The sequence below is a fragment of the Thalassophryne amazonica genome, chromosome 7, assembly GCF_902500255.1.
Source record: "Thalassophryne amazonica chromosome 7, fThaAma1.1, whole genome shotgun sequence".
NCBI lineage: Eukaryota > Metazoa > Chordata > Actinopteri > Batrachoidiformes > Batrachoididae > Thalassophryne > Thalassophryne amazonica.
Genome location: NC_047109.1, coordinates 57,005,906 through 57,031,955, shown reverse-complemented (window position 1 = coordinate 57,031,955; position 26,050 = coordinate 57,005,906). Strand labels below are relative to the sequence as shown.

The 26,050-nt window shown below is 42.5% G+C and overlaps 1 protein-coding gene across 1 annotated transcript in view; it reads right to left on the bottom strand.

The window, feature by feature from the left end:
- Positions 1-26,050, bottom strand: part of ntrk1 (neurotrophic tyrosine kinase, receptor, type 1) — a 137,659-nt gene that overhangs the window by 83,074 nt on the left and 28,535 nt on the right. The window contains 2 exon segments of the mRNA XM_034174252.1: positions 6,359-6,430; positions 9,597-9,671. Coding sequence (XP_034030143.1) covers positions 6,359-6,430; positions 9,597-9,671 — 147 coding nt within the window.

The window sequence follows — 26,050 nt, the reverse complement described above, 5'->3', positions numbered from 1 at the left end:
TTCCCTTTGTAACAAAGTATTACAATTAATCGAATATTCTGTTTCCAGTTTAAACAGTCAAGTTATGTCTGACTGGTTGACACAACTACAATAAGTAAATATTGCATTTCTTTTCTTAGAGTGAATTTAATAAGCAAATTTTCCATTCTCTGGTTCAAGTTACTAAAATTTGAGGATTTTCTTTTATTCTTTGTTATCTCATGATAATTTAATCTGTTTGGATATTTTCACCTTTAAGACGAGACAAGACAAGATAAGATAATTCTTTGTTATTTTCCAGACAATAAGTATGCAGTTTTTGTTTGTTTGTTTTTTGCTAGTTTAGTTCTGCAACTTAGATTTCAAAGTGATATATGTATGAAAAAATATTGCATTATCATCTATGGTCACAAAATGGCACTGTCTACATGTGCCAAAGTTGTCCTCTATACTGAATGAGATATTGCGAGTCGTACTCTGGAACCCACCATTAAACTGGATGCTAAATCAAGAAGATCAGCATGAGAAAGATGTCAGCAGTTTGTCATCAGCGGTGCCCCTCAACTGTCCCATTTCAAAGACTGCTTGTGAAGCAGCTGACATTTGTAGCCTGAACAGCAGGCCTATCCTTCATGGCCCCAATAATCCCATGAGTCATTTTGCATCTTTTTTTCAAGAAGAAACAGTTTTTTTGCTAATAAAAACAAGATACTTTTAGGCTCCATATGTGCAATTGTAAATTAGTAATAATTGTTTATAATGCATAAATAAATACTGAAAAAAATGATTACTAAACTATGGGTTATGCCCTCTATGTTATCTTGCCATGTGCAGCTGACAAAGTTTCCAGGTGACAGGAGGCAGGGGTGAAAGAAACGGAATGATACCACAGCAAAGTGTTTCTTGTACTAGACTTATCTCATTTCACAATGGTTTGTTGTGGCCTTCACTGTGTCTGAAGGGCTGAAGTGTGAAGAGTTTCATGGGACACAGACCTTAGAGGGGTGCAGACCTGAATGGACATACACCCTGTGTCTTGGAGTATGAGTGAATTTCAGAAATCATGCTCTCAAACTGAGAGACCTCACTCTGGAATAAAAAGAGGGAATATAACTTTCATACTACTTTGTTCTCCCCTTGTTTGGACTCTGTGAAGTAACAAGAACAGCAGCGGGTCAGCTAGGCTAAGCAGGCATGGTAAGGCTATTTTACAAATGTTTTACCAGAGTCCTCAAACTTTCATCTCACCTATGATTGTCTGTTCAGTGGTAACAAGAAGCAGTTTATTCACGTTTTGTGTCTCATACAATAACATTAATTAGCTTTGGGCAGCACGGTGGCTTAGTGGTTAGCACTGTTGCCTCACAGCAAGAAAGTCATGGGATTGAACCCACCTGTGGCCTTTCTATATGGAGTTTGCATGTTCTCCTCTTGTTTGTGTGGATTTCCTCTGGGTGCTCCAGCTTTTTGACACATCCAAAGACATGCAGGTTAGCTGGATTGGAAACTTTAAAAATTGCCTGTAGGTTTGTGTGCAGGTGTGAATGTGTTTGTCTATATGTGGCCATGCGACAGACTGGTGTCCTTTCCAGGGTGTACCCAGCCTCATGCCCTATGACTACTGGGATAGGCTCCAGCCCCCTGTGACCCTTAATTGGAGTAAGCGGTTGATGATAAGTGAGTGAGCTTGTTAGCTTCTGCTGACAAATGCAGTGTTTTTATTATAAATAAATAAGGAGCTGAGCTTTCAAACATTTAGTTGCATGGCACATTTATCTCACCTATTGTCATCTGTTCAGTGGCAACAAGAAGTTAAATTGAGTTTTGTGCCTTGTGCAATGACATGTATTAACTTGTTAGCTTAGGGGCGTGACAGCAAGGTGGGAGCTCAGACTAAGCTTGTCACTGGCCACACCTGGTAGCTGTCGTGTGAGACTGTGTCTCTCCTTTTGAGCATTTTATAACAAATATATCTAGCAATATGGCAAGTTGGGTGTGTTTTTTTTTCTAACAGATCACCGAAGATGTCTGTGTCAAGTGAAGTGATCATGTGATTTCATTTTGGACGCTTCAGCACTTTAAGCATCTAATCCATGTTTACTGAGGAACATACCGGTGATAATTTTTAAAGCCCGGACCAAAGCAATGACAGAACCACCGCTCAATCCCCAAAAATATGATTGAATAAACAACTGAACTGAGATCAGCTAGTTTGGACTTAAAGGTAGGGGTATGTTCAGGCTTCATTTGCCCTACTCAGATCACACAGGGTGTCACCTAAGTTCTACCTCTTTATCCAAATATGAGTTGGTCATGATGTAGTTAGAGTAAGCACTTACAGCATGGTGACACCCAGAGCAGCACTTTTTGTGCTTCATAACAGCTCTTCCAGGTCTCCATAGAAAACATGTGGGTGATGTCACCTAGGGTTTGTCCAGTATATGTAACGGAGGCCAGCAGGAGTCACTGTGCATATGTAGTTGGTAAACCTAACTCCCCACCAGCTCCAAAGGATTCTCCAGTCGCAAGGCCAGAGCCCTGGGTTTTAGCCTTCTGGTTATAGAGTCTGCCTCCCATGCCAGGGATCGTGAGTTTGTGTCCCCATGGGGAGCAAATGGGTGGAGTTAAAACAACACAACACAGAGTGCAGCTGCTACAGTGGTGCCGTGACCCAGATGGGAGTGAGTTTAGGGGGATGAGTGTAACGGAGGCCAGCAGGCGTCGCTGTGCATATGTAGTTAGTAAACCTAGCTCCCCAACACCTCAAAAAGATTCTCTAGTCACAATGCCAGAGCCCTGGGTTTTAGCCTTTTGGTTAGAGAGTCCACCTCCAATGACAGGGATTGTGATATCGAGTCCCGAGGGGAGTGAATGGGCAGAGTCAAAACAGCACAGCGCAGAGGGCAGCCTCTACATATATACAGTGCATCTGGAAAGTATTCACAGTACTTCACTTTTTCCACATTTTGTTATGTTCCTCTCAAAATTCTACTCATGATGCCCCATAGTGACAACCTGGAAAAAGTTTTTATTTTTTTTTATTTTTGCAAATTTAATAAAATTAAAAAAAAAAAAAAAACTAAAATCATTTGTACAGTAAGTATTCACACCCTTTGCTCAGTACTTTGTTGATGCACCGTTGGCTGCAATTACAGCCTCAAGTCTTCTTGAATATGATGCCACAAGCTTGGCACACCTATATTTGGGTAGTTGTGTCCATTCCTCTTTGCAGCACCTCTCAAGCTCCATCAGGTTGGATGAGGAACATCGGTGCACAGATCTCCCTAGAGCTGTTCAATCAGATTCAGATCTGGGCTCTGGCTGGACCACTCAAGGACATTTACAGAGCCATTCCTTTGATATCTTGACTGTGTGCTTTGGGTCATTGTCCTACTGAAAGATAAACCGTCACTGGGCGGCCAGCTGTAGGAAGAGTCCTGGTGCCTCCAAACGTCTTCCATTTATGTATGATGGAGGCCACTGTACTCATTGGGACCTGCAAAGTAGCAGAAATGTTTTTGTACCCTTCACTAGATTTGTGCCTCAAAACAATCCTGTCTCAGAGGTCTACAGACAATTCCTTTGAATTCATGCTTGGTTTGTGTTCTGACATGCACTGTCAACTGTGGGACCTTATATGCAGACAGGTGTGTGGCTTTCCAAATCATGTCCAACCAACAATATTTACCCAGGGTAGACTCTAATTAAGTTGTAGAAGCATCTCAAGGATTATCAGTGGGAACAGGATGCACCTGAGCTCAATTTGGAGCTTCACTGAAAAGGCTGTGAATATGTGTGATTTCTTGTTTTTTTTTTTTTTTGTTTTTTTTAAATGTGCAAAAACCAAAAAAAAAAAAAAAAAAAAAATACAAACTTTTTTTTACATTATCCTTATGGGGTATTGTGTGTAGAATGTTGAGGAAACAAATGAATTTCATCCATTTTGGAATAAGTCTGTAACATAACTTAAATGTGAAAAATGTGAAGCGCTGTGAATACTTTCTGGATGCACCGCATAAGCCTATCATTCATTGGTGACAAGAAGTGGATTTTTTTAGTTTATAGCTTCTGCTCACAAATGCAGTGTTTGTGTTATAAATAAATAATGTGGAGATTAAATTGATTTTGCTTCTTGTTGCATGAAGCGGTAGCACCACCTATCAAAAACAAATGCAACTTATAGACCGGTGAGACTTATTCATGCTTTTTTACTCTTCATGACACATTTTTGGACAGGTACAACCAATTACCTGGTTCAACTCATAGTTCAGAAAATATAGTAATCCCACAATGGAGAAATTTGCATTGTGACAGAGGTTTTACAATAAATAACAACAAACAAACAAAAGCAGCAAAGTCAAATACAAATTATAAATATGTTGAATATTAAAACACTACGAGCCTGAGTTACTAAATGTTTGCATGTACAAAAATGTGTGCAATCTCCATCATCTGCACACAAATGAGTAACCTGATTTACTAATGGTCTGCACTGAGCCTTGCATCTTTCAACTGAGCAAAATAACACATATTGTCGACTTAATACTTTGCCTTAATGCATATGCAGTTTAGGGTGTGTCTACCTGAGTGCACAAAATACTGGGAGGAGAACATGCAAATAAAAAAATTCAACCATTAGTTTTACAGTTCCTTCATATTTATTGTGATGTTAATATATCATCCCTTCTGTTATTTGCACCATGCATATTTTGAAAGTGCACACAGTGTTTTTTGTTTTTTTTTTCCAGGAAAAAATTCAAATTTTTATATCCTGGTAACCAGGTATATCCTCCTGACTACCAGGAAGGTAGTCAGGAGGATATGGGCATTTACTGCTCCCAAACTGATTGTATGCACCCCATGATGTTGATCAGTCCTTACTGGTTGTTTGCAGAAATCAAATTAAATTTGATTCAGCATGACCAGTTTTTTTTTTTTTTTTAAACAATTCATCATGAACATAGCAAATATGCAATATTTGTAAGCCTTCTACAGCCACTAAATATCAGAGGCTCTTAAAGTGATCCTCAGACAGAAGAACCAGGCTGTAAATAATCCCTCTTCATAATATGACAACAAACAGCCCTGGGTAGCGCACACATAGAAGGAAATACATATTCACAGTGACAGGGCCAACTGGGGCCAGCATGAGTTCAATTATTTGTTTTACTTGCTCCCCAAAGTTCATGTCAGATGGGTTAGCCATTGGGGCTTATCCATTACCAGTTTGATTCCTTCCTGGGCCCACAGGGGGAGAGCAGAGCAGGGAATAGTAGCTCTTTATCTTTCAGCCGTTCCTAATACTGCAACGATTTTTACACAACAATTTCAATTCCTGGAGGATCAAGAATAGAGACAATCAAAAAGGAAGAAAGGCATGTGGCTTAACTTGGCCTCTGTGTTCAAAGTACAGTCTGGCCAGTCATCCGTAATCACAGATATACATCTGCCACACACCATAATCCGCCCAACCCTGCACCCTTTGCCCCCACAGTGAAATATTGATTAAGTGATAATGGACCCTTAGTGGAGTGTATTTATTATGCATCAGTTGTCGATAATCCACCAAAGTGAGCAAGTAAAGGGTGACTGGTGGATGTCTTCTCCAATTTCTCGAGCTCACCCACCCCCATCCAAACCACCTCATCTCTGTCTTTCAGATAAACATCGAGCATGTCGCACACTCTTAGTAAAATAATGAGGACAAGATGGGGATGATAAGGGTCTGCCGCTGATGAATTGACAGATTTGAAGGTTTCCATTCAATCGTTGTTACATGTGGAGAGGCAGAAACACAAAGAAATAATAGTGTAATGTTCTAAAACAAATTCAGTCGTGGAAAGATTTCAGTTCAAGGTGGTTCAGCTCACACTGGTATGTATCTTGCAAAAACAAAATAAAATAAAATAAAAAAATAAAAATATTGGCAAAAAAAGAAAAAAATTCATAAAGTTCATAAAGTTACGAATATCAGTAAAATACTAGATATGTCTAGTCTTGGGTCGGTTATGTGATTGTATGTCACCTATATTGTTTTACTTAAAAATGGATTTTCATAACTTACACAATCTATTCCACTTAAGACAATATTAGAGTACTAATATTTGAGTTTTCATTTTAAAACTATTTCATATTTGTTTAGTTATTCATGTTGTCCCAACATGTACTTGCTTATATTCCATACCAGAGCAAGACTTGAATCCTGAGTGGGGATATTTACTGAACCTTGCAAGTTACATCCACGTGAGCAATGAATGAGGCATTTTAAGAAATGTAGCTTCTCAGATTTCTTGTTCAGTATTAAAAGAACAAATAGGTTGAACCCACATACAGTTCAAAACATGGAAGAAAATGATCCCTTATTGATACGGACACTTACACATACTGGAGCTTGAGGTTGTACTGGAAGGCCCTGGTGGAGATGAGCCTCAGCTTACATGCTGTGATCGTCCTGTGAGGAAGAGAAGTTTGTTAAATATCAGAACTAAAACCTTTGGAACCCTCTGATAAAACTTGTTCATCATCACAAACAGTGTTGTTTGATGTTCTTCAGAGGAACTTGTAATGATGTGTATTTTTTATGTCAACCCTGTCACTTACCAGTATATTCATTAAGATGTGGAGACAAAGTTTTTGGGTAATGGAAAGTTTATTTAAATGATATGCAATCACTCATTTTAACCTCAGCATAACATATTTATTTGTGCAAGTGTAGATAAAAAAAATGTGTGTATACAGTGAGTCAGATACGCATTTGATCCACTGTCAGTTTTGCAAGTTTTCAGAAAATCACATTGTATGATTTTTAAATAATTAATTTGCATTGTATTGCATGAAATACGTGTTTCATGACGCAAGAAGTCTGGCTCTCAAAGACCTGTTAGTTTTTCTTTAAGAAGTTCTCCTATTCTGCACTCTTTACCTTTACCTTTACCTTTTATTAATTGCACCTGTTTGAACTCGTGGGAGATGGAGATCTCATCTGTCCCCCTCGTGGTTGAGCGATCTGTCCCATCAGCAGCTAGAGGGACAAATAGAGCCAAGACGTCCGGACCCACTCAGAATTTCAATACATGTGATAATGATCTCACACAAAAGATGCCAGTACACAGTCCAGTACATCATATTCTGTTGTTGATCCATTTAAAACTTTTTATTTTAGAATTTTGCGTATAAGCATTTGCCATATTTATACCTTTTGGACTCTCACATTTCATCTAGCTGCAGTAGATACATCATTCATTTTGAGAAGTGGGGGTGGACTTGTTGGGGGTGGAAGGGGGGGTTCACCATCCAGGATCCAAGGCAGTTTTGTGTCGGGGTGCATGTGGCAACATATGGGGCCAGTGTATACAGTGAGGCAAATAAGTATCTGATCCACCTACAAAGAATGGAGAGGTCTGTAATTTTTATTGTAGGTACACTTCAGCTGTGAGAGACAGAATCTAAAGTCATCATTTATTCAACAAGCGTAGATCAATATATACAGTGAGTCAAATAAGTATTTGATCCACTGTGTCATAAATTCATACCATTGTATGATTTTTAAATAATTAATTTACATTTTATTGCATTAAATAAGTATTTGATCACCTACCAAACCACAAAAATTCTAGCTCTCACAGACTTGTTAGTTCTTCTTTAAGAAGCCCTCTTATTCTGCACTCTTTATCTGTATTAATGGCACCTGTTTGAACTCTTTACCTGTATAAAAGACACCTGTTCACACACTCAATCAATCCCACTCCAACCTGTCTACCATGACCAAGACCAAAGAGCTTTCTAAGGACACCAGGGACAAAACCTGCACAAGGCAGGGATGGTCTACATGACAATAGTCAAGCAGCTTGGTGAAAAGCAACAACTGTTGGCGCAATTATTAGAAAATGGAAGAAACACTTTATGACTATCAATCTTCCTCAGTCTGGGGTTCCATGCAAGATCTCACTTTGTGGGGTAAGGATGATTCTGAGAAAGCTCAGAACTACACAGGAGGACCTGGTCAATGACCTGAAGAGAGCTGGGACCACAGTCACAAACATTACTTTAGTAACACATGATACTGTTGTGGTTTAAAATCCTGCAGGGCAGCAAGGTCCCCCTGCTCAAGCCAGCACATTTCCAGGCCCACCAGTGACCATCTGGATGATCCAGTGGAGGCATGGGAGAAGGCCATGTGGTCAGATCAATCAATCAATCAGTCAACTTTTTTCTTATATAGCGCCAAATCACAACAAACAGTTGCCCCAAGGCACTCCATATTGTAAGGCAAGGCCATACAATAATTATGAAAAACCCCAACGGTCAAAACGACCCCCTATGAGCAAGCACTTGGCCACAGTGGGAAGGAAAAACTCCCTTTTAACAGGAAGAAACCTCCACCAGAACCAGGTTCAGGGAGGGGCAGTCTTCTGCTGAGACTGGTTGGGGCTGAGGGAAAGAACCAGGAAAAAGACATGCCGAGAAGGGGGGCAGAGATCGATCACTAATGATTAAATGCAGAGTGATGCATACGGAGCAAAAAGAGAAAGAAACAGTGCATCATGGGAACCCCCCCACAGTCTACGTCTAAAGCAACATAACCAAGGGATGGTCCAGGGTCACCCGATCCAGCCCTAACTATAAGCCTTAGCGAAAAGGAAAGTTTTAAGCCTAATCTTAAAAGTAGAGAGGGTATCTGTCTCCCTGATCTGAATTGGGAGCTGGTTCCACAGGAGAGGAGCCTGAAAGCTGAAGGCTCTGCCTCCCATTCTACTCTTACAAACCCTAGGAACTACAAGTAAGCCTGCAGTCTGAGAGCGAAGCGCTCTAATGGGGTAATATGGTACTACGAGGTCCCTAAGATAAGATGGGACCTGATTATTCAAAACCTTATAAGTAAGAAGAAGAATTTTAAATTCTATTCTAGAATTAACAGGAAGCCAATGAAGAGAGGCCAACACGGGTGAGATATGCTCTCTCCTGCTAGTCCCCGTCAGTACTCTAGCTGCAGCATTCTGAACCAACTGAAGGCTTTTTAGGGAACTTTTAGGACAACCTGATAATAATGAATTACAATAGTCCAGCCTAGAGGAAATAAATGCATAAATAGAGCTCCTAAATAGAGCTTTTTGGTGTCAGTGTTGAACTGGGATGACATTTGAAACCAGTTTTGACTAAAACATGCACCATTTCTTTTACACCAAGAGAATGAAATGTAAAGAAGTAAAATTTATATTATGTGTATTATTTTTCATTTCCAAAAGGTTTTTAAACTGAAATGGGGCTTTACTCACAAGCTTTGAGATGTTGTTCACAAAACATTATGGCAACATGACTGGATTGTGAGACTGCAGTGATAATCAAAATTATTACTGAATTTCATAGTCCAGAAAAATAAAATAGATTAAGCAGAAAGTAGGTTCCGGTTTATTGAATGCTGTTTTCAGTGTGCAGTGTTGAGAAACACTGCATTTTTCAGATTACAGTAATGTTGTTTAAAACGACACATTGTCTTTAGAATTGCACATAATAGAGTAGATGCAGGTGTCTGTATGAGGAATGCATGTATTTTATTTATCTTTCTGGGCCCCTTACTGATTCTGTTTGAAATGTAATGAAAGAAAAGCATTACTCACAGGTTCTTCAGCTCTCTGTAGAAAACGAGGTCCGTTTCACTAATGTTCTCCAGGCTCATTTGGTTTTCAATATAACTGTTAAAATCGAGAAGAGAGGGTGAAAAACATACAGTGCTACTGTGGTCTCCAGCTTGTAACAAACTGTACATGCTGCACTGAATCAGATGATAATTTCAGCAATATTTGTCTGTTTGTCCCCCTGCTCCTCCCAGGAACTATGGACGATTTCCATCAGATTTGTTCTGTGTATGATGGCCAGCCACTGCCCTTAAAGGGTTTGTTTTGGCAAAGGTCAATGTCATTAAAGTCACACATCTGCAGATAGGTTCCGGAATTACTCAAATGAGATCTAATTTGCCACAAGTCAATCATTGGGATGAAGGGCATTGGGGTCAAAAGTGTTAATATACATTTTTCACCTCAATTTGCACCAAACATGAAACAGTTCGGGTATTGTCCAGGCAAGTACAAATTTGCCAAATGGTGTCAAGGTCATTGGAGTCAAACAGAAGATATTAGTTTTTTTCACTCCAGTTTGCACCAAACCTGGCACACAATTGGAGGTGGGTTCCAGAATTGCTCAGCAAAGAAAAAAAAAAATGCCAGAAGACAATTACTGAGGCTGAAGTCATGGCTGCCTGTCTGTTTATTGGCCAGGTCCTTTTATTGATTTTGACCAAATGTAGCATGTCAATCAAAGTTGACCCCAAAACTGCCCAAATTTGGATCAAATGTGACACACATTTTGGTGGATTCCATAATTGCCCTGACGAGGCAAGCCAGATGTCAATCATTAAGGTGAAGGTCAAGGTCACTGGGATCAAACATCACATTACTGTATTCCTTACTGTTACTTCATGCACACAGGTACTGTTACCTAGTGACAATAAAACAAGACAGACTGATAAGATATTAAAGAAACTGAAGTTAAAAAAAAACTGTCGATACTTTCTCAGCCCAGGAATGCCAGCAAACAAACAACCAACTGAAAAAGCGAATCAGTGAGATGCAATGGCAGGTGCATTTTAGAGTGAGCCCAACAGTATCACCAACTGCAACGTAATTCTGTTGTGTTAAAATGCTGAAGCATTTTTGTTTTATTTCTAATGCACCCTGGCTCTGCTATTTTAATGTTTGCTATTCCAGGCTATAGGCAAGCTTTTCACTAGGATTTGTGAAAATACTTTCATTACATTTTGAAAAATTCTATTAATATCCTAACACAGGTAGGAACATAACCTTGATGGAGGTAATAAAGACTGAAAATATCAGAAAATGCTGAGACTGAGCAACCTCAACTTTCCTGTCAATGTCCAAAGGCAAATTAAAAAAAAATTATTTCTCCCTTTAAAAATGCACATTTAAACTGTTAATGATGAGAAAGAAAATGGCAAGAAACACGTGCTCATGTGAAAGTACCGGATTAAAAAGAATGTGGACTGCAGACATGCATTCAAATGCTTGTCCTCACTAACATCCACCAGACCAACGACAAAAACTGATAAAACCCAACAAAGTGATAACAACCAACAAACCTTCAATGTTTGTATCAAAACTTCATCTATTGCCCTCAGAGGTTGTGTGGAAAGAACCATGTCTAAAGAGATGGTGGACAAAGTTGCCTGCTGGTAAATTCTTCTCAATGAGTCATTTTCCATTTTTCCCAGACACAGGCTACCTCAGAATAACTAGTGTGCTACAGATCAATGCAGCACTTAATGCAAGGACATCCATCTATTCATGATCTGTTTGAATAGACGATTTGATCAGACCCATCAAGGATCCTTCTGCTATAAACCGACTGAGCATCTCTTAGCTCCAGCCTGGACCACCCACACTATATGTGTATGAAGGTTGACCGTATCTCTGCAGATACTTTGGTGAGTTCTTCTGAAAAGACCAAATTAAAAAAAATGAAGGGTTTTAGGCATATAACATATCTTAAGCTTCATCACAAACATGGCATCCTTGGAAAAGTTTTTTTCTTATCCACTGTCAGGAAAGATGACTTTAAGCTTGCTCTCAGCTTGTTTTCATCTTGGAGTATAATACGTACCATGGGATTAATATACATGCTGTTGAATTAAACTGCACAGTTTTTGGTACCTTCCAGGAGTAAGTGAGGTCATGCCAGACTTTTCCATTGCAAATGGGGAGGTCCACGGAATGAACTCGGTGGTGAAGACGAGGGAATATATCTAAAAATGATTCTAACATGACAAGTATGATCAAATGAAATAGTAATGTGTTAAAATTAAGAGTAGATTAGAAGATGTATTTTACGAATAAGTGAAATGAATGATTATATGAGTTGTTTTTCATAAAAAGTGCAGAGTCAGGGAAAAAGAGGGAGTGAAGAAGATGTCGCAAGTGGGGCAAGAAAAACTGATGTGAAACAACTGACCAAATGATTAAGATGTTGGTAAAATATGAAATGAATAATAAGGAATGAGAATGTTTGTATATGATCATATGAATTGTTTTTATGTGAAAGAGAGTTGTAATGAAATGATTGAATATGATTGATGTGATTCTGAAGAAATGATTTAAAAGAACGAATTCTCAGAAAAGCTGAAGTGTTAACAGAAAAGAGGAACTTGACAAATAAGTTACTGGTAGGGGCTGCGGAGATTTCCAGTAAAGCAGAAGGAGAAGGGAGGAGGTTTTGAGTCAACAGCGTCCCCATGGTAACCAAGATCATCTGAGGACGACTAGAGTCAAGAACATATATAACCTGTTGAAACACCAGAAAACGGGGTTATTCTTCCAGGGAGAGGTGCTGTTGCCACTACCCCCTGCAACGAGGAGATCACAAGACTTGACCATCTTGTGAGCATCAATTGGAATCGTGGAGTGAGAGGATTGGAGCCATAAAAGATCATTTGAGAGAGAGTTCAACTCCCACTCAGGCCGTCCAGTCACGGAGTAGCAGAACGATGGAGGATAACCACTGGCCTTACGTCTGAGTGGGGAATGTTCAACGATTTCTCTCTCAAGGAATATCACAGCATACCAGAATGGATTGGATCAACTTGTGGTTGGTTGAAGATGGAATAATATCTTATGTGGATTAACTTTGCTGAAGGATTACAATATCACACAAAGATAGTGGTCAGCCAACGACTGATAGCTGATGAAGAGGAAATCAAGTTCACCGAGCTGGGGACCCTAACCTCAAAAACCTTCTTCCCTCACTCCTAGAAAAAATTGTTAAGAAATCAATTCAGTCCCAGTCAAAGTAAGATCAGTCAGAATTATTGAATTAAAAAAAAAATCTCTGCCAATCATTATTCTAATTATATTTGAATTACTATTGTGAAATTATCACCATATAATCTATGTTGATTATGTTATCGGCACTTGCAAAACCTGCAATAAAATTCCAAGCATGCAGTTAAAGTGTTAAGGCTCGGACATTGGATTATTGATGCTTCTTAAGGTGTGAAAGTTATGTTTATTAGGTGTACAACATCAAAAGGCTCTAAAAGGTTAGTCTGGTTTTTTAATGAAAATAACACATCCTGGGGACTCACTGTACGAGTCACTAAATTTAAAATCTAGCAACATTCCAAGAGCCCTGATCCATAAGAGGAGATCTGCCATTAACGGGCATGGCCGGTTCGTATCCTGGTTCCTGAGAAGGCTATTTGACCGGGTTGTGAGATCAGCTTCAGCTGGGTGGATGTCCGGATGGAGGCAGTGAGCAGCTAGACGAATCTCCTCGCCACCAGCTTGAACAACCTTTGTGCAGCCCTGCCGGGTAATACCCATGGAGACACGAAGGTCGGACCCCAGAGACGGAGAGCTGGTTTTACACAAACACACTCATCGGAGGGTGAGCATGTGCCGTGTATCTAAAAGCAGGATCTGACACGTGGTGCCCGAACAGGGACCAGACAAAGTGTAGTCGGGTCCGAGGAAGAATCCTGGCCAAAGGAGAGTCTTTGCCATTGGGCAGGTGGAAAGCCCCTGAATAGATCACCGAAGAGGACAGTGTTGTGGAGAGTGTCGGCTGATGGCTTGTATAGGTCCAGTAACGGCTTGAAACATATCTGTCCTCCAGAGGTGTGAAAATTTGGAGGCGACCACCAGAAGGACGAAGTAAAGGAAACAGGAGTAATTATCCCAGGGAGCTGGGATCGGGGACGAGAAGCAGACGGGGATAGCCTGCTGGATCATCATTAAACGACGAGGAAGGGAAGCAGGCAAGGGAGCCTGCTGGATCAGATCGTCAAGAAAGCAGGTATGAGAGTATACCGTGCAAAGTGGTGATCTACAAGAGAGAATAGGATCATCACCCCGTGAGGTTCCTGAGGGGAGAAGCGGGAAAAGGAGCAGCTGATCTGGAATTAACCTCTGGAATTAGAGCTGAATAGCCAAGCAGTCTGTCACTCATCCCTGACTCAAGGCGCCAAGAGAGGCTTTGAGAGGCAGATGACTCGAGATGACAAAGACCATAGCTGAAGTCAAGGAGACGACAGTGGTGGAATCGACAATCTCAGCAACCGAGAGAATAAAGAGAGGACAATCATTACGAAACAGTAAGTTTAGTATTAAGAACAAGCAGTGAAAATATGGCTGAAGGAGTGCCAGGACCCGTAGCAAACCCTGAATCCGAACATGAAGGGAAAAAAGAAGTGGATTTCCGGCCACACAGAGTGGTATTGTATGGACAAGGATATGATACTTGGGCAGAAACAGTTCAGAAATATGTCATAGATCAAAGTGTGGAAACTGATGAAGAACGTTTCAAAGAAGACATGGCAGGAATTATACACACTTTAGGGATATACTATCCAGGTAAGCATAAGGAGGGGCAGATCCTGGCCATTTTGAATAGCCCACCAGTCCCAAAGGACAAGATGGGGACCAGAGAGTGGCTTGTATGGTGGTGTAAACTTCTCGGAGAAGAGTGGAAAAGAGGACAAATCACCACCTTAATAAGCCCCGAGAAAAGTTATGACTCCGTAGTAAAAATGACCGCTGGGTTGTTGGAAGTAGAGACGGTCCTGGTTGATGTTAAAGCAAAATCAGCTTCTGTATATGCTGAGTTTAAGTCTACGGCAGAACGGCTAAAAGGGTTAGGAAGAATGCTTAAGGAACAATATCCTATAATGGAAGATATGAGTGGAAGTCAGATCCTCGATAATGAAGACGAAGGCAAGATAGACTCCCAGGCCGAATCCGAACAAAGTGATGAGGAACACAACCCAGAGGTAGGTGGAGATGAATCGATATCCCCGGGAGGTCCTAATCCTGGGGGAAATGGTCAAGAATATAAAAGCCCGGACCAGCTCCACACAAGCTTTGACCCAGAGTGGCCAGAATTGCCCCTAGGAAGTGTGAGAGGAACAACCTCAACAGTTAGAAAACAGACAGAACGCCTGGTTGAGCAGGATAAAAGACGAAGAAGCCTTCAGGGAGTGTCTGTTCAGATATTCTATCAATCGCTGGAATGTGGGCCCAGAAGCTTGGGACAGCTTAAAGCTGAAGAATGTGTTGCTGGACCGAGTTACCATATTAAAGAGGAAGGGTGTTCGCAGGAGATCTTTAGAAAATCTAAAGCAAAAACCCACCATGTATACACTGAATCTGACTACATGGAGGAATTGGACCCTATGCCCGAAGGAACCAAAAAAATGGTGGCCCAAGACGGAAGACAGGCATATCATTATTTTGGCAGTCCTTGGGATATAGATGGAGATAGTCTCATTGTCTTCACAAATCCGAGACTGAAAATTGCCAACCGAAAATTCCGAGCAAAGCTGAAGGAGCGGGCAGGCAGAGAATACCAAGAAGAGCTTAAGAATATAAAGGGGAGAGATCTGGACGGAAGATCGATGGTGATAACAAGCGCACCATGAATGGCTTATCATGCACTCATACATGTGCCCTTTGAAAGCTACCCAGGGAGAGAAAATTCGATCGAATACATGGAGGAAATGCTGAAAACTCTGGGAACAGCTATTGATTTGGCCAAAGAACACCAGTATCGGCGGGTGGTGATATGTGTGGACGTATTACGATCTGGACATATGACATAGGAAGAGGCAGAAAAGGTTGCCATGGCAGCCGTGAACCTACACATGCGTACCCCAGGAGCATGGGGATCAATGAGAGAAATTGTGGTGGTCACTAGCAATGAGCAGGAGCAAGGTCGAGTGAGAAGGGCACTTGAAGCGGTGAACCTAGGACCGAGTAGAGCAGGTCCAAGGAAGGGTGCAGTTGGAGCTAGTGGAGTGGCAACTAGTCGCCCGCTAGTGATGCAGTCCATCCCCACGGCGACAAGTGAGAAAAAATCAGTTCATGCTGTGGGAGTGCAGCAATTAAGGATTAAAACCCCACGACCAACATTAAAACGAGTTGCAAGTGGGCTCCAGACTATCATACACCCCACAAGCTCCCAATCTCGGATGAGAGAGCCTTTCCAGGCTCCTCCACAATGGAGAAGACGATCCTATATTCATTCTTCTACCTGTCGGAAATGCCAAAGCATCCGGGTCACCCCGAAAGTCGGAACAAAAGAGGGAGCTTCAACCACGAGACCCACGTCCTTCCCATTAATCTGATATGGATGACGACCAGGAAAGAGAGTCTGAAGAGGAGATCAATCCACAAGACTCGGAAGAGGATGAACCGCTATCTGTGGTAGGGGAAAGAGAAGTCTCACACCCAGAACTACGAACTGGATGCTACAGAGGACGAAAGAAAGGAGTTGGGGTGTATAATGTGCGTGTAGCTTCAGAGAGAATTGCAAGAGATATCAGGGTCAACCCAGTGGAGACCCGAGATAAGCGACAAACCTATGCTCCAGAAGTTGGGCAAACTGGGTATGACATCCCAGAAGAGTGGATTGAGCGACAAGATGAAAAGAAAACTCTCAAGGTAACAGCAACTGTTGGAGAGTGGGCTAATATGCTAATGTGGCCCTTCTATCCTACACTGACTTCCTGTAAAGAGTTAACAAATAACTTCAGAGTCGCCTATTTAGGCGTCGCCCATGATGTGATGTTGAGAAAACTAAAAACAGCAGCTTTACGCTGGTCACGGCAAGTGTTGAGAGAAATTAATGAAGAAAATCTGGATGATGAGGGAGAAACAATTCCACCAGGATTACAAGCGAGCATCCCAAATCAGGACTTAACTGCTGGATCTAGAGAGCAAAGTCTGCCAGCAATTCAAGCTGAAATTCAAGCAGACGGCAGGGAATTCCGGGAATTCAAAAAATTAAAGATGCTAGTGAGAGAGAAAGAACCAAATGAGGACCTAAAAGACTATTTGAAAGAAGTGCTGCCCCTTATTGACAGAGTTTCTAACAGCGAAGAGGATAAATCTATGTGGCTGACCCAAGTTACCAGTCAACCCATCAGTCAGGGTGAACCAGCATGAAACCATTATGCCAGGTTTGTGTTGGAAGATCCCAATGATGAAGATTCCCATATTGCTCGAGCTAAGGCTGGACTAGACAAAGGTCAAACATTAGTTCAAGTGTGGCATGGGCTAAAACAGACGATTTTGCCACAACGCTATGTTAGGGCACTGAGAGAGGTCACTAAGGGAAGAAAAGGGGAGATAACCTTGGTGAAAATGCCCATAGACGGCACTACAGTCCCACAAATGGACGCGGTGGTGAAGAGCTGGGATCTGGAGCAGCAGTTCTATGAAGAAAAGAGAAAGAAGGAGAGCACACCGAGATCAGGACAAAAACCGGTGGGAGTGGAGAAAAGAAATTCAGTGCCTAAACCACCACCTCCTCAGCCGCGTCAAACACCACAGAGGAATAATCAAAGGCCTCCAGCTGGCCAATGGAGCTCTCGGCCGAGAGGTCCACCACCTCCACCACCACAATCGCGACCTACACCTGCACCTTGTAGTGGTGGCTATCTCCCTAAAGAGGAGTACGACAAATTAACTACAGAACAAAGGAAAGCCCTCCAGGAAGTCCGCCAAGCCTCAGCGGCAGCTGGAGGGCAGAAGAAGTAATGGCTTCGGAGGCGCGGGTCACGTTAGACCATGCCTACTGGGAGGGGGACAATATCTACACTGATGTGGATGGAGAACCGTACCTGGTGGACACGGGAGCAGAGGTGTCCATGACCCGCAGAAGCCTCGAGACCAAGGGATACCTACTGATCCAGTATGCGAATGCGGCAATGGAGGAAAGACCATTTGGAATATGGAAAGGAGTAGTTTGGATAAAAGGCCCCTTTAATTTGATAACGGTCAAGGATTTGAGAGAATTGCATCAGCCCAAAAGGATTTGAAATCTAATAAAACGACGAGTGAAAAAATGACAGGCAAAAGTCGTACGAATGGATATGACTCCAATTGGAAAGAGTCTGGTAAGATGGTACAAAGAAGTGGCTGTACCAGCTGTCACAGAAGAAAAGATTGTAGAAAGTGATTTCTCTGAAGCAGGGAAAGAAAAATTGAGGGAAATTATCTCCAAAGCTAAAGTAGCATGATTTAAAAATGACTGTGGAGATTTGGGGGCTAAATACATTCATGTCATCGAAGGAGTACATCCACCGGTGCGACAATATCCCTTGAACCCTGGAGCGGTTGAGGAAATGGATAAAATAGTAAAACAATTGGAAGCTTTGGGGATCATTCGAGTGGAATTGAATCCGATCACTAACAGCCCCATCCAAGCAGTTAAGAAGCCAGAGTCGGCAGGAGGAGGCTGGAGACCAGTAATCAACTTCAAGGCTCTCAATCGACGAACAATAGCCAATAGAGCGAGTTTGATAAATCCCCAAGGAGCACTGAAAACGCTCCAAATTAAGAGATACAAATCATGAATTGATCTGGCAAATGGATTCTTTTCCCTGCGATTAGAAAACAGTCACAAGGGAAAACAGCATTCACACATAAAGGGAAAAGTTATGTGTGGTAGCGACTCCCGCAGGGATACAGAAATTCACCAAATGTGTTCCAAGCAGCAGTAATGGAAATATTAAAAGATCTGGGAGTAACAGTCTACATCGATGATGTGTTTATCGCAGATGATGATGAAAATGAACACCTAATGCGGCTGCAAAAGGTGATACAGAAGCTCACAGAAGCGGGATTAAAACTCAACCTGAGGAAATGTCAGTTTGGACAATTCAAGGTTAACTATTTGGGATTCCAGGTATCATCAGACCTGGGACTCTCAGAAGTATACCGAGAAAAATTGAGTCAGATTAAACCACCGCAATCTGAGAATGACCTACAGAAAATATTGGGATTATGTAACTATGTGAGAGATCACGTTCCACACTATCAGAGATACGCAAAGCCGCTTTATGCTCGTCTCAAGAAGAAACCTAATGGACAAGAGCAAAAGCAATGGATTTGGACAGCTACAGATCAGGATTGCTTGGAAAAGCTAAAGAAAGCCATTCAAGACGCAGTTAGGCTGGAGCCGCGTAGTCTGACTACTCGTCTGCTAGCCGAAATAAGCTGTGAAGAAGAGGATTCGGTGGTAAAAGTGAGCAACGAAGGAGGGGGTATGGTAACTTTGTGGAGCTATACTCTGTCTTCGATTGAGAGAAAATATCCACCAGAAGAAAAAGAACTGGCAGTCCTGGCTAGATACTGGAGTGCGTTAAAAGAACTTGCACAAGGTCAGGGAATAAAAGTTATCACTCAAAGCCAAGTCCACCGGTTCCTAAGAAAAGGAACTATTGAGAGTACTAAAGCCACAAATGCCAGATGGGGAAGGTGGGAGGACATCCTGCTAGACCCTGAGCTGGAAATTGGGCCAAAACAGTCGGCGACAAAGAAGTTGCCGAAGGAGAGGCAACTCCCTATGGAGCCATACAACTGGACTATGTACACCGATAGGTCGAAGAAGGGTACAGACAATATAGCTTATTGGGGCTATATTCTGAAGTATCAAGATAAAGAAAAATATTGTCAAAAAGGTGGAACGCCAGGGAGTGCCCAAACTGGAGAAGTTACAGCAATACTGGAAGGACTCTTGGAGTTAAACAAGAGGACAGTAAAAAGGGCTAAAATGGTTACAGACAGTCATTACTGCGCACAAGCCCTGAAAGAGGACTTATCCATTTGGATAGAAAATGGATTCGAGGGAGCTAAGGGGAAGCCTGTAGCTCATATGGATTTGTGGAGGAAAATAGCCGAGTTGAGGCTAACAATGGACTTAGATGTGGTACATCAGAAGGCCCATGTAAAAGAAGGAGCACATTGGCGCGGGAACGAAGAAGTGGACCGCTATGTGCAGCTGAGAAAAGTCGTCGTTGTCGGGATCGAGAAGTGGGAACAGACACCCAAGGGAAGGGTAGTTCCAAAAGAGTCCGTGAAAGAGGTGGTGCTGGCCATACATGAAGCGCTTGGCCATGCAGGCACCATTCCCACACGGAAGGAGCTGGAGAAGCTGCAACTTTGGATTCCGAGAAACCAAGTCTGCCGAGTCCTCAAAGACTGTGAAGTATGTGGTTGATACAATGCAGGACGACGAGGACAAAGGGTGGATGGTTTCACCATAAAGAGTACTGTTCCATGGGGATCAGTATGCATGGATGTTGCCGGGCCCATGGGGGTGACCGGTAAGAAAAGAGAAAAGTATCTGTTGGTGCTTGTGGACTCTATGTCGGGCTATGTGACTGTTAAGCCTGTGAGAAAAGCCAACGGCAGCAGTGTGATCAGCATGTTGGGTCAAGTGTGCTCAAATCTGGGGATACCTAGGGAGCTGAGAATGGACAATGGGACACATTTCCGTAATGCTCAGGTCGACCAGTGGTGCCAGGAGAATGGAGTAATGAGAATTTACTCACCCCCATACACCCCTTCAAGCAAATGGAGTCGTGGAAAGGGCTATTGGACTGGTGAAAAACTGGATTGGGAGGAATGCTAACATGAGGGAATGGAGTACTAAGGCCCTGGAAATTGGACAGGCCCTGAATGACCGCCATCGTGCCGGCAGGCCCACCCCTTCGCAAGAACTGAACCAACGCCCATTTTCGACACCGGAAGTGGGGCGGAGTCAGACTAAAAGGGACGGAGAACCAGAACCAAAGATCCCATTTAAGGTTGGGCAGAAGGTGTGGGTGAGAGCTCGAGATCACCTAACCAACACTGCTGTTAAACCTAAGTATGAGACCACAGATACAGTAGTGAAGATACTGGACAGCAGCACAGTAGAGTTGAAGAAGAAGGGAATCCAAGGAGTAGAGCAGCTGAAGCCAACTCCTAACTAGACAAAACCAGGAGCTAAACATGGCCAAAAACACCCAAGATCTTCCACCCTTCGTCAGAGTGGCCACTGTCAATGGGGTGGTTGCCTTAAGAAGAACAAAAACTGACCTCTGGGCAGGCAGAGCCCTGAGGAAACTATATCATGCAAAGAAAGGATTTTTATCTTGTGAAAAGGAGATATTACAATGGAAAAAAGTTGAGAATCACTGTGTGATTTGCCGTGAAGAAGTACCGCTGACGGTCCAATGGTCAGGACCTGGGATTAGAAAACCCCCAATTCCAAGTGGGGCAAAACATGAGTTCAAGCAAATACTTCACAAGCCAGTGAAGGTTTTGGATGCACTTGTATGTGGGTTATGCCGACTAGCCCAGTTGCCAAGAATGGTCTTTTACACCCAGTGGGAGATAGGTGGAGACGATGTGCATATGCAGGTGTGCTCATGCTATTGGAATGGACATGCGATCGAGTATTGCCTGGTGTGTAAAGCAAAAACTCATATGGGAAGAATTCTGCATGTGGCAAGAGCAGAAGGATGGCAAGTGAGAAGGTTTTTGGACCCCCTGAGGACCTTTCACACAGATGAAGCCTGTTGGGCTAATCCTGCAGCAACAGTTGCACTTGATCAAGCTGAAGGGAATCAAGGCAGCGGTGACGTGAGTCCAACGGCACCAAATGTCTCTTTGATGTTGGAAACAACTAGAGCAGGAGGAAGTGACCAAGCTGCAGGAGGACTTAGACTTAGACAACTTTATTCATCCCACCAGGGGCAATTAATTTCAGCAGCCTGCATACCGGCACATCACAAAAAAAAACAAAAAAAAAACATACTACATCCACATAAAATAAAATGTGCAACATACTACATCCACATACCCATACATCCACACCTTACAAGGAATTTAAAAGACGGATAGCAGAAGGAATAAAAGATTTTAACAACCGATTCGTCCTGCAGACAGGTGAAACATAACGACGGCCCGAAGGCAACAAAGAAAATTCACCTGCCAGCACATGTCCGGGAGAAGACAAAATACAATTTGCCTTCCTCACCATTTGCTGTTCACAAAAACTAGCTAGATCTCTGGTTTCCACTCCAATGATCTTTGAACATGTCTTTGTGATACTATGCAAGCTACTTTTATCTTTCAGTGCCAGGCTAGGAAACCAGCAGATGAAAGAAAAACATAAAAGACTTTCAATAAAGGACTGATAAAAACGACCCATAATAACAGAACTGACAGAGAAGGACTTCAATTTGCGAAGGAGGTACACTCTCTGTTGCCCTCGCTTCACAATGTCTGCCGTATTTACGTCGAATCTCAACTTCTCATCAAAAAAAGTGCCCAGATATTTATATGCAGGAACTTTTTCTACAGCTTTCCCATGAATAATGCTGTCTATAGCAAACCCTTTGTTACGTCTAAAATCAATTATAAGCTCCTTCGTTTAGATACATTTAACTCCAAGTGATTTGTATCGCACCATGAAACAAAATCAGCAAGGGCCTCCCCATGTCCTGACTCCTCTCCCTGAAGAAGGGACAGCAGAGCAGTATCATCAGAGAACTTAACTAAATAGCTGAGTTGCCTGACACTTCTGCATTCATCTGTATATAAGATGAAAAGCAAGGGGGAAAGAACACAGCCCTGTGGTGAGCCTGTGGACAAAACTAAGGAGTCTGAAACGCATCCATTTACCAAAACTCTCTGTCTCCTATTCGTTAAAAAGTCCGCCAACCAATCCACCATCTGGTGAGGCAATTTAAAATCACACCTTAACCTCTTAATTAAAAGGCAAGGCTGCATCAAGTTAAAAGCTGAAGAGAAATCAGCAAATAAAAGCCGAGCATGAGCTCGAGGCTTTTCCAAATGTCTGTAAAGACAGTTGAGAATAAAAAGCTTAGCATTAGGAGGTGGTGAGCAAAAGCCGTCTTTGTTGCATAAAGCTATACATCAAAGTTGGTCCCATGATCCAGAGTATGGGCAAACTTATGACCCTCCAATGGACACAGTGCAAATTCCACTGGTGTTCAGAGTGTATAGAGACCCGGAGTGATCCGGATATACAGACATGATGGGAGGACTGACCGATTATCAACAGCAAAAAGCCCAAGAAGAAGGATGGATCGGCCCTTGGGAACTGACAATTTGGGCCAAGTTGATAGAAGAAGTTCTAAAAAACCCAGAAATTCCACTGGAAGATGCAGAAGAGGTGCCACAAGAAAAAGGGGGCAGAGAAACCCTCATGCATTATTTTACCACTGGACTAGACGCCTGGGGAAATAAAGCGGCAAAACCGAAGAAGAAGTCAGCCGAGTACCATGTGACACCCGAAGAATGGGTGAGAAAGAGGAGGATACAATCTTTGGGGGGAGTGGCTAGCACAGCGGACACTCCTAGTAGGCCGGACCAAACACTTAGGGTGCGGCTCACAGTGCTGGTGGTGTTGGTCCCCTATGTGGGGGTTTACTCTGTCGGGGCACATGTTGACCTCCTGGAGGAACAGCAGCAGTCGTTACACCAGCCTACTCAAGGTGAGGAAAAATCAGGAAAGCCTCAGAGTCGCTGGATGTTTCCCTCCATTTTCCGCGGGATAAGGAAGAAGTAAAAAGAAGGGGCTGTTTGCAAAATGTCGCACGGACCACATGTAAATAGAGTACCCATTATCAATAATCGAGGAAGATTTGGACCCTATATACAATGTGGCATTGGTGCTGAGAAACTATACTTAAATTGGCCAGAAAAAGATTTTGATGAAGAAGATTGGGAACTAGCATCTAACGGATATTATGTCTCAAATTATGAATATAAAAGAGATGCCGACTTAACAGAGACAATAGGACAAAAATTATTTGTGGAACGAGTGCTTAGTGAGGAAAGTCTGTGGCATTGGTACATAATAGGACGCCGAAAACTACCCCAGTCGGTTCCAAGATGTCCAAACACCTACTCCTGGATATTAAATGTGGTTTACCTACAACTTAAAGACCTGAGATTCACATTGAGATGGGGGATTAATTACGTTGAGCCACTCCAAGGAGTCTATGTTGAAATATACCTTAACCAGTGCTTGATCTGGACAACGAGCCCCAACATGCGGCGTCAAATGTACAGACAACTGCAAAACCCAGGATATCACGTTTTAGATAACCAGACATTAAATTTGAGAGTTATCGATCAACCTCGGGCCTGTATGAGCTGCCTACCCCCAACTGTACCAACAATTTTTGTAAATCAAGACTTCTTCTACCTGTACAAAAAAGGAGTCTGGAACTGTTGTCAAGTAAGGAAGATTCAGCTTCAAATTGAGCCTAAGGATCAAGAAGAGAAGCCTATAGTTCCCCTTTATCTAGCCTTATCACAGACCAGGTATTCTAGAAAACTGTTTTGGCAGCATTGGCAAGATCTATGGAACTATGTACCCCCACATCAGGTACAGAGGATCCCTGAAGGACCCCTTCCTAAACCTGACAGGATAATTGTTACGATGTGGAAGTGGGCGTGGAAAGGAATGGATTCAGAGCTTAAGCACCCATCTCCCATCTACACTCATCTCTTTAAGAGACAACAACTACTCCCTATGATGGTGCATCTTGGGAGAAAGAGAAGGAAACTGATGGCGGAGTGACAACTCACTCTGAATCATGTCGCGGACCTTCAAACTGGATGAAAATAATGTAAATAGTCTGCAATCTAGGCATGGAGGACTTACACCATACTTGGAATTACCCTACAAGAAAATATGTTTGAACTGGCCACAAAAGGATTACAAAGAGAAAGGATGGGTGCTGGGAACAGGAGGATACTTTGTAGATGATTCATATAAAAGGACTGCTGACCTTGCAGAGCCTGGACTGTACACTCCTCTGGAAGCTATCGTGGACAAAGTTGGACAACACTGGTATTGCCCTGGGGTCGGATGGAAGTTTTACCCAATACCCCGGTGTCCAGACTCATATCCCTGCATCTTGAATGTAGTGCATGTACAGAAAAGGGGCTATAGGTTTAAAATAAGGTGGGGACCTAATTATGTTGATCCATTACAGGGAGTGTATGTGGATCTTTCCAGATTTGGACCAGCAGTCCCTATATGTTTAAAAGACTTCAACTACAAGAGGCACGTTCAACTTTCTATTTGGTTGAGAACCAAACTTTGCCAATATGCATGACGGTACAGCACCTTGATATCAAGAATGGCGGATGTCTCCCACCTATTAGAAGTGGACGGCAAACCAGAGTACTAGTGGGGCTTTGGCAACCCCCAAGGGCTATACTGATACGACTTAGCATAAAGTCGGGAAGAGGACTATTCCGGAGATTGACTCCTCTGTACTCTGTGATGGTGCAGTATGTCTACAGTGGAATGGCATATCGGGACGCCTATGAAGATATCTTGCACCTACGTAGAGAATTGAATCCTGCACCTTCACAGTGTTTCTACACACCCCAAGGACCACTGCCTGAAATGAAGGAGGTGACAGTCATCACTTGGAAATGGGCGCGGCGAGGACTAGATATTAGACTCCCATGGCCATCTCCCTTGTTAGTCACCCTTCTTCAGCAACGAGCATCAAGCGTTTCTGTTGGGAACACGAGACAAACAACAGCACCTAAGATCATCTATCTCCGAGATGGAAGGACCACAGGGAAGACAGCGTGATCACCACGCAACCTCAAAGAACCAACGAAAGACCAAGAGAAGAGGAGTTTGGCATAGAAATGCCACTACTGCAACGACCCCAAAAGCTGGAGCCGCTGCCACCAGTACCAAGTGAATTCTACTACGAAAATGTTGGAAGAAAGCAGCAGCAACAAAGCCAGCCGCAAAAGAAAAAGTGCCTCCAATGTTGGAGTTGGATGGCTAAAATTACAGCATTGTTAGTCGGCGTTGCTGTACTTCTAGCTATCCTGTACTACTATGGTAGTACGCCCTGGACCTTAACCCATATCAGGGTCCAGTACGCAACAACTAAAACTTTCCAACAGACATGTTGGGGAGTTGAATCAAGAAACATCTACATGATATGGGACCAGAATTCTACAGAGAAATGGGCAAAGATGAAGAACCTAACCCAGCAGATGCTAAAGAATAAGTGGCTGCAATACTTGAATGACAGTGGGGAATTTCCAACCGTCACCACCAATTACAACCTGACCACTGGAGCAGATATCCTTCAAAACCTACAAATAAGGGATCAAGAGGTCATCGTGGTAACCATCTTACATTTAAAACAAAAAGAGCGAAGAGAAGT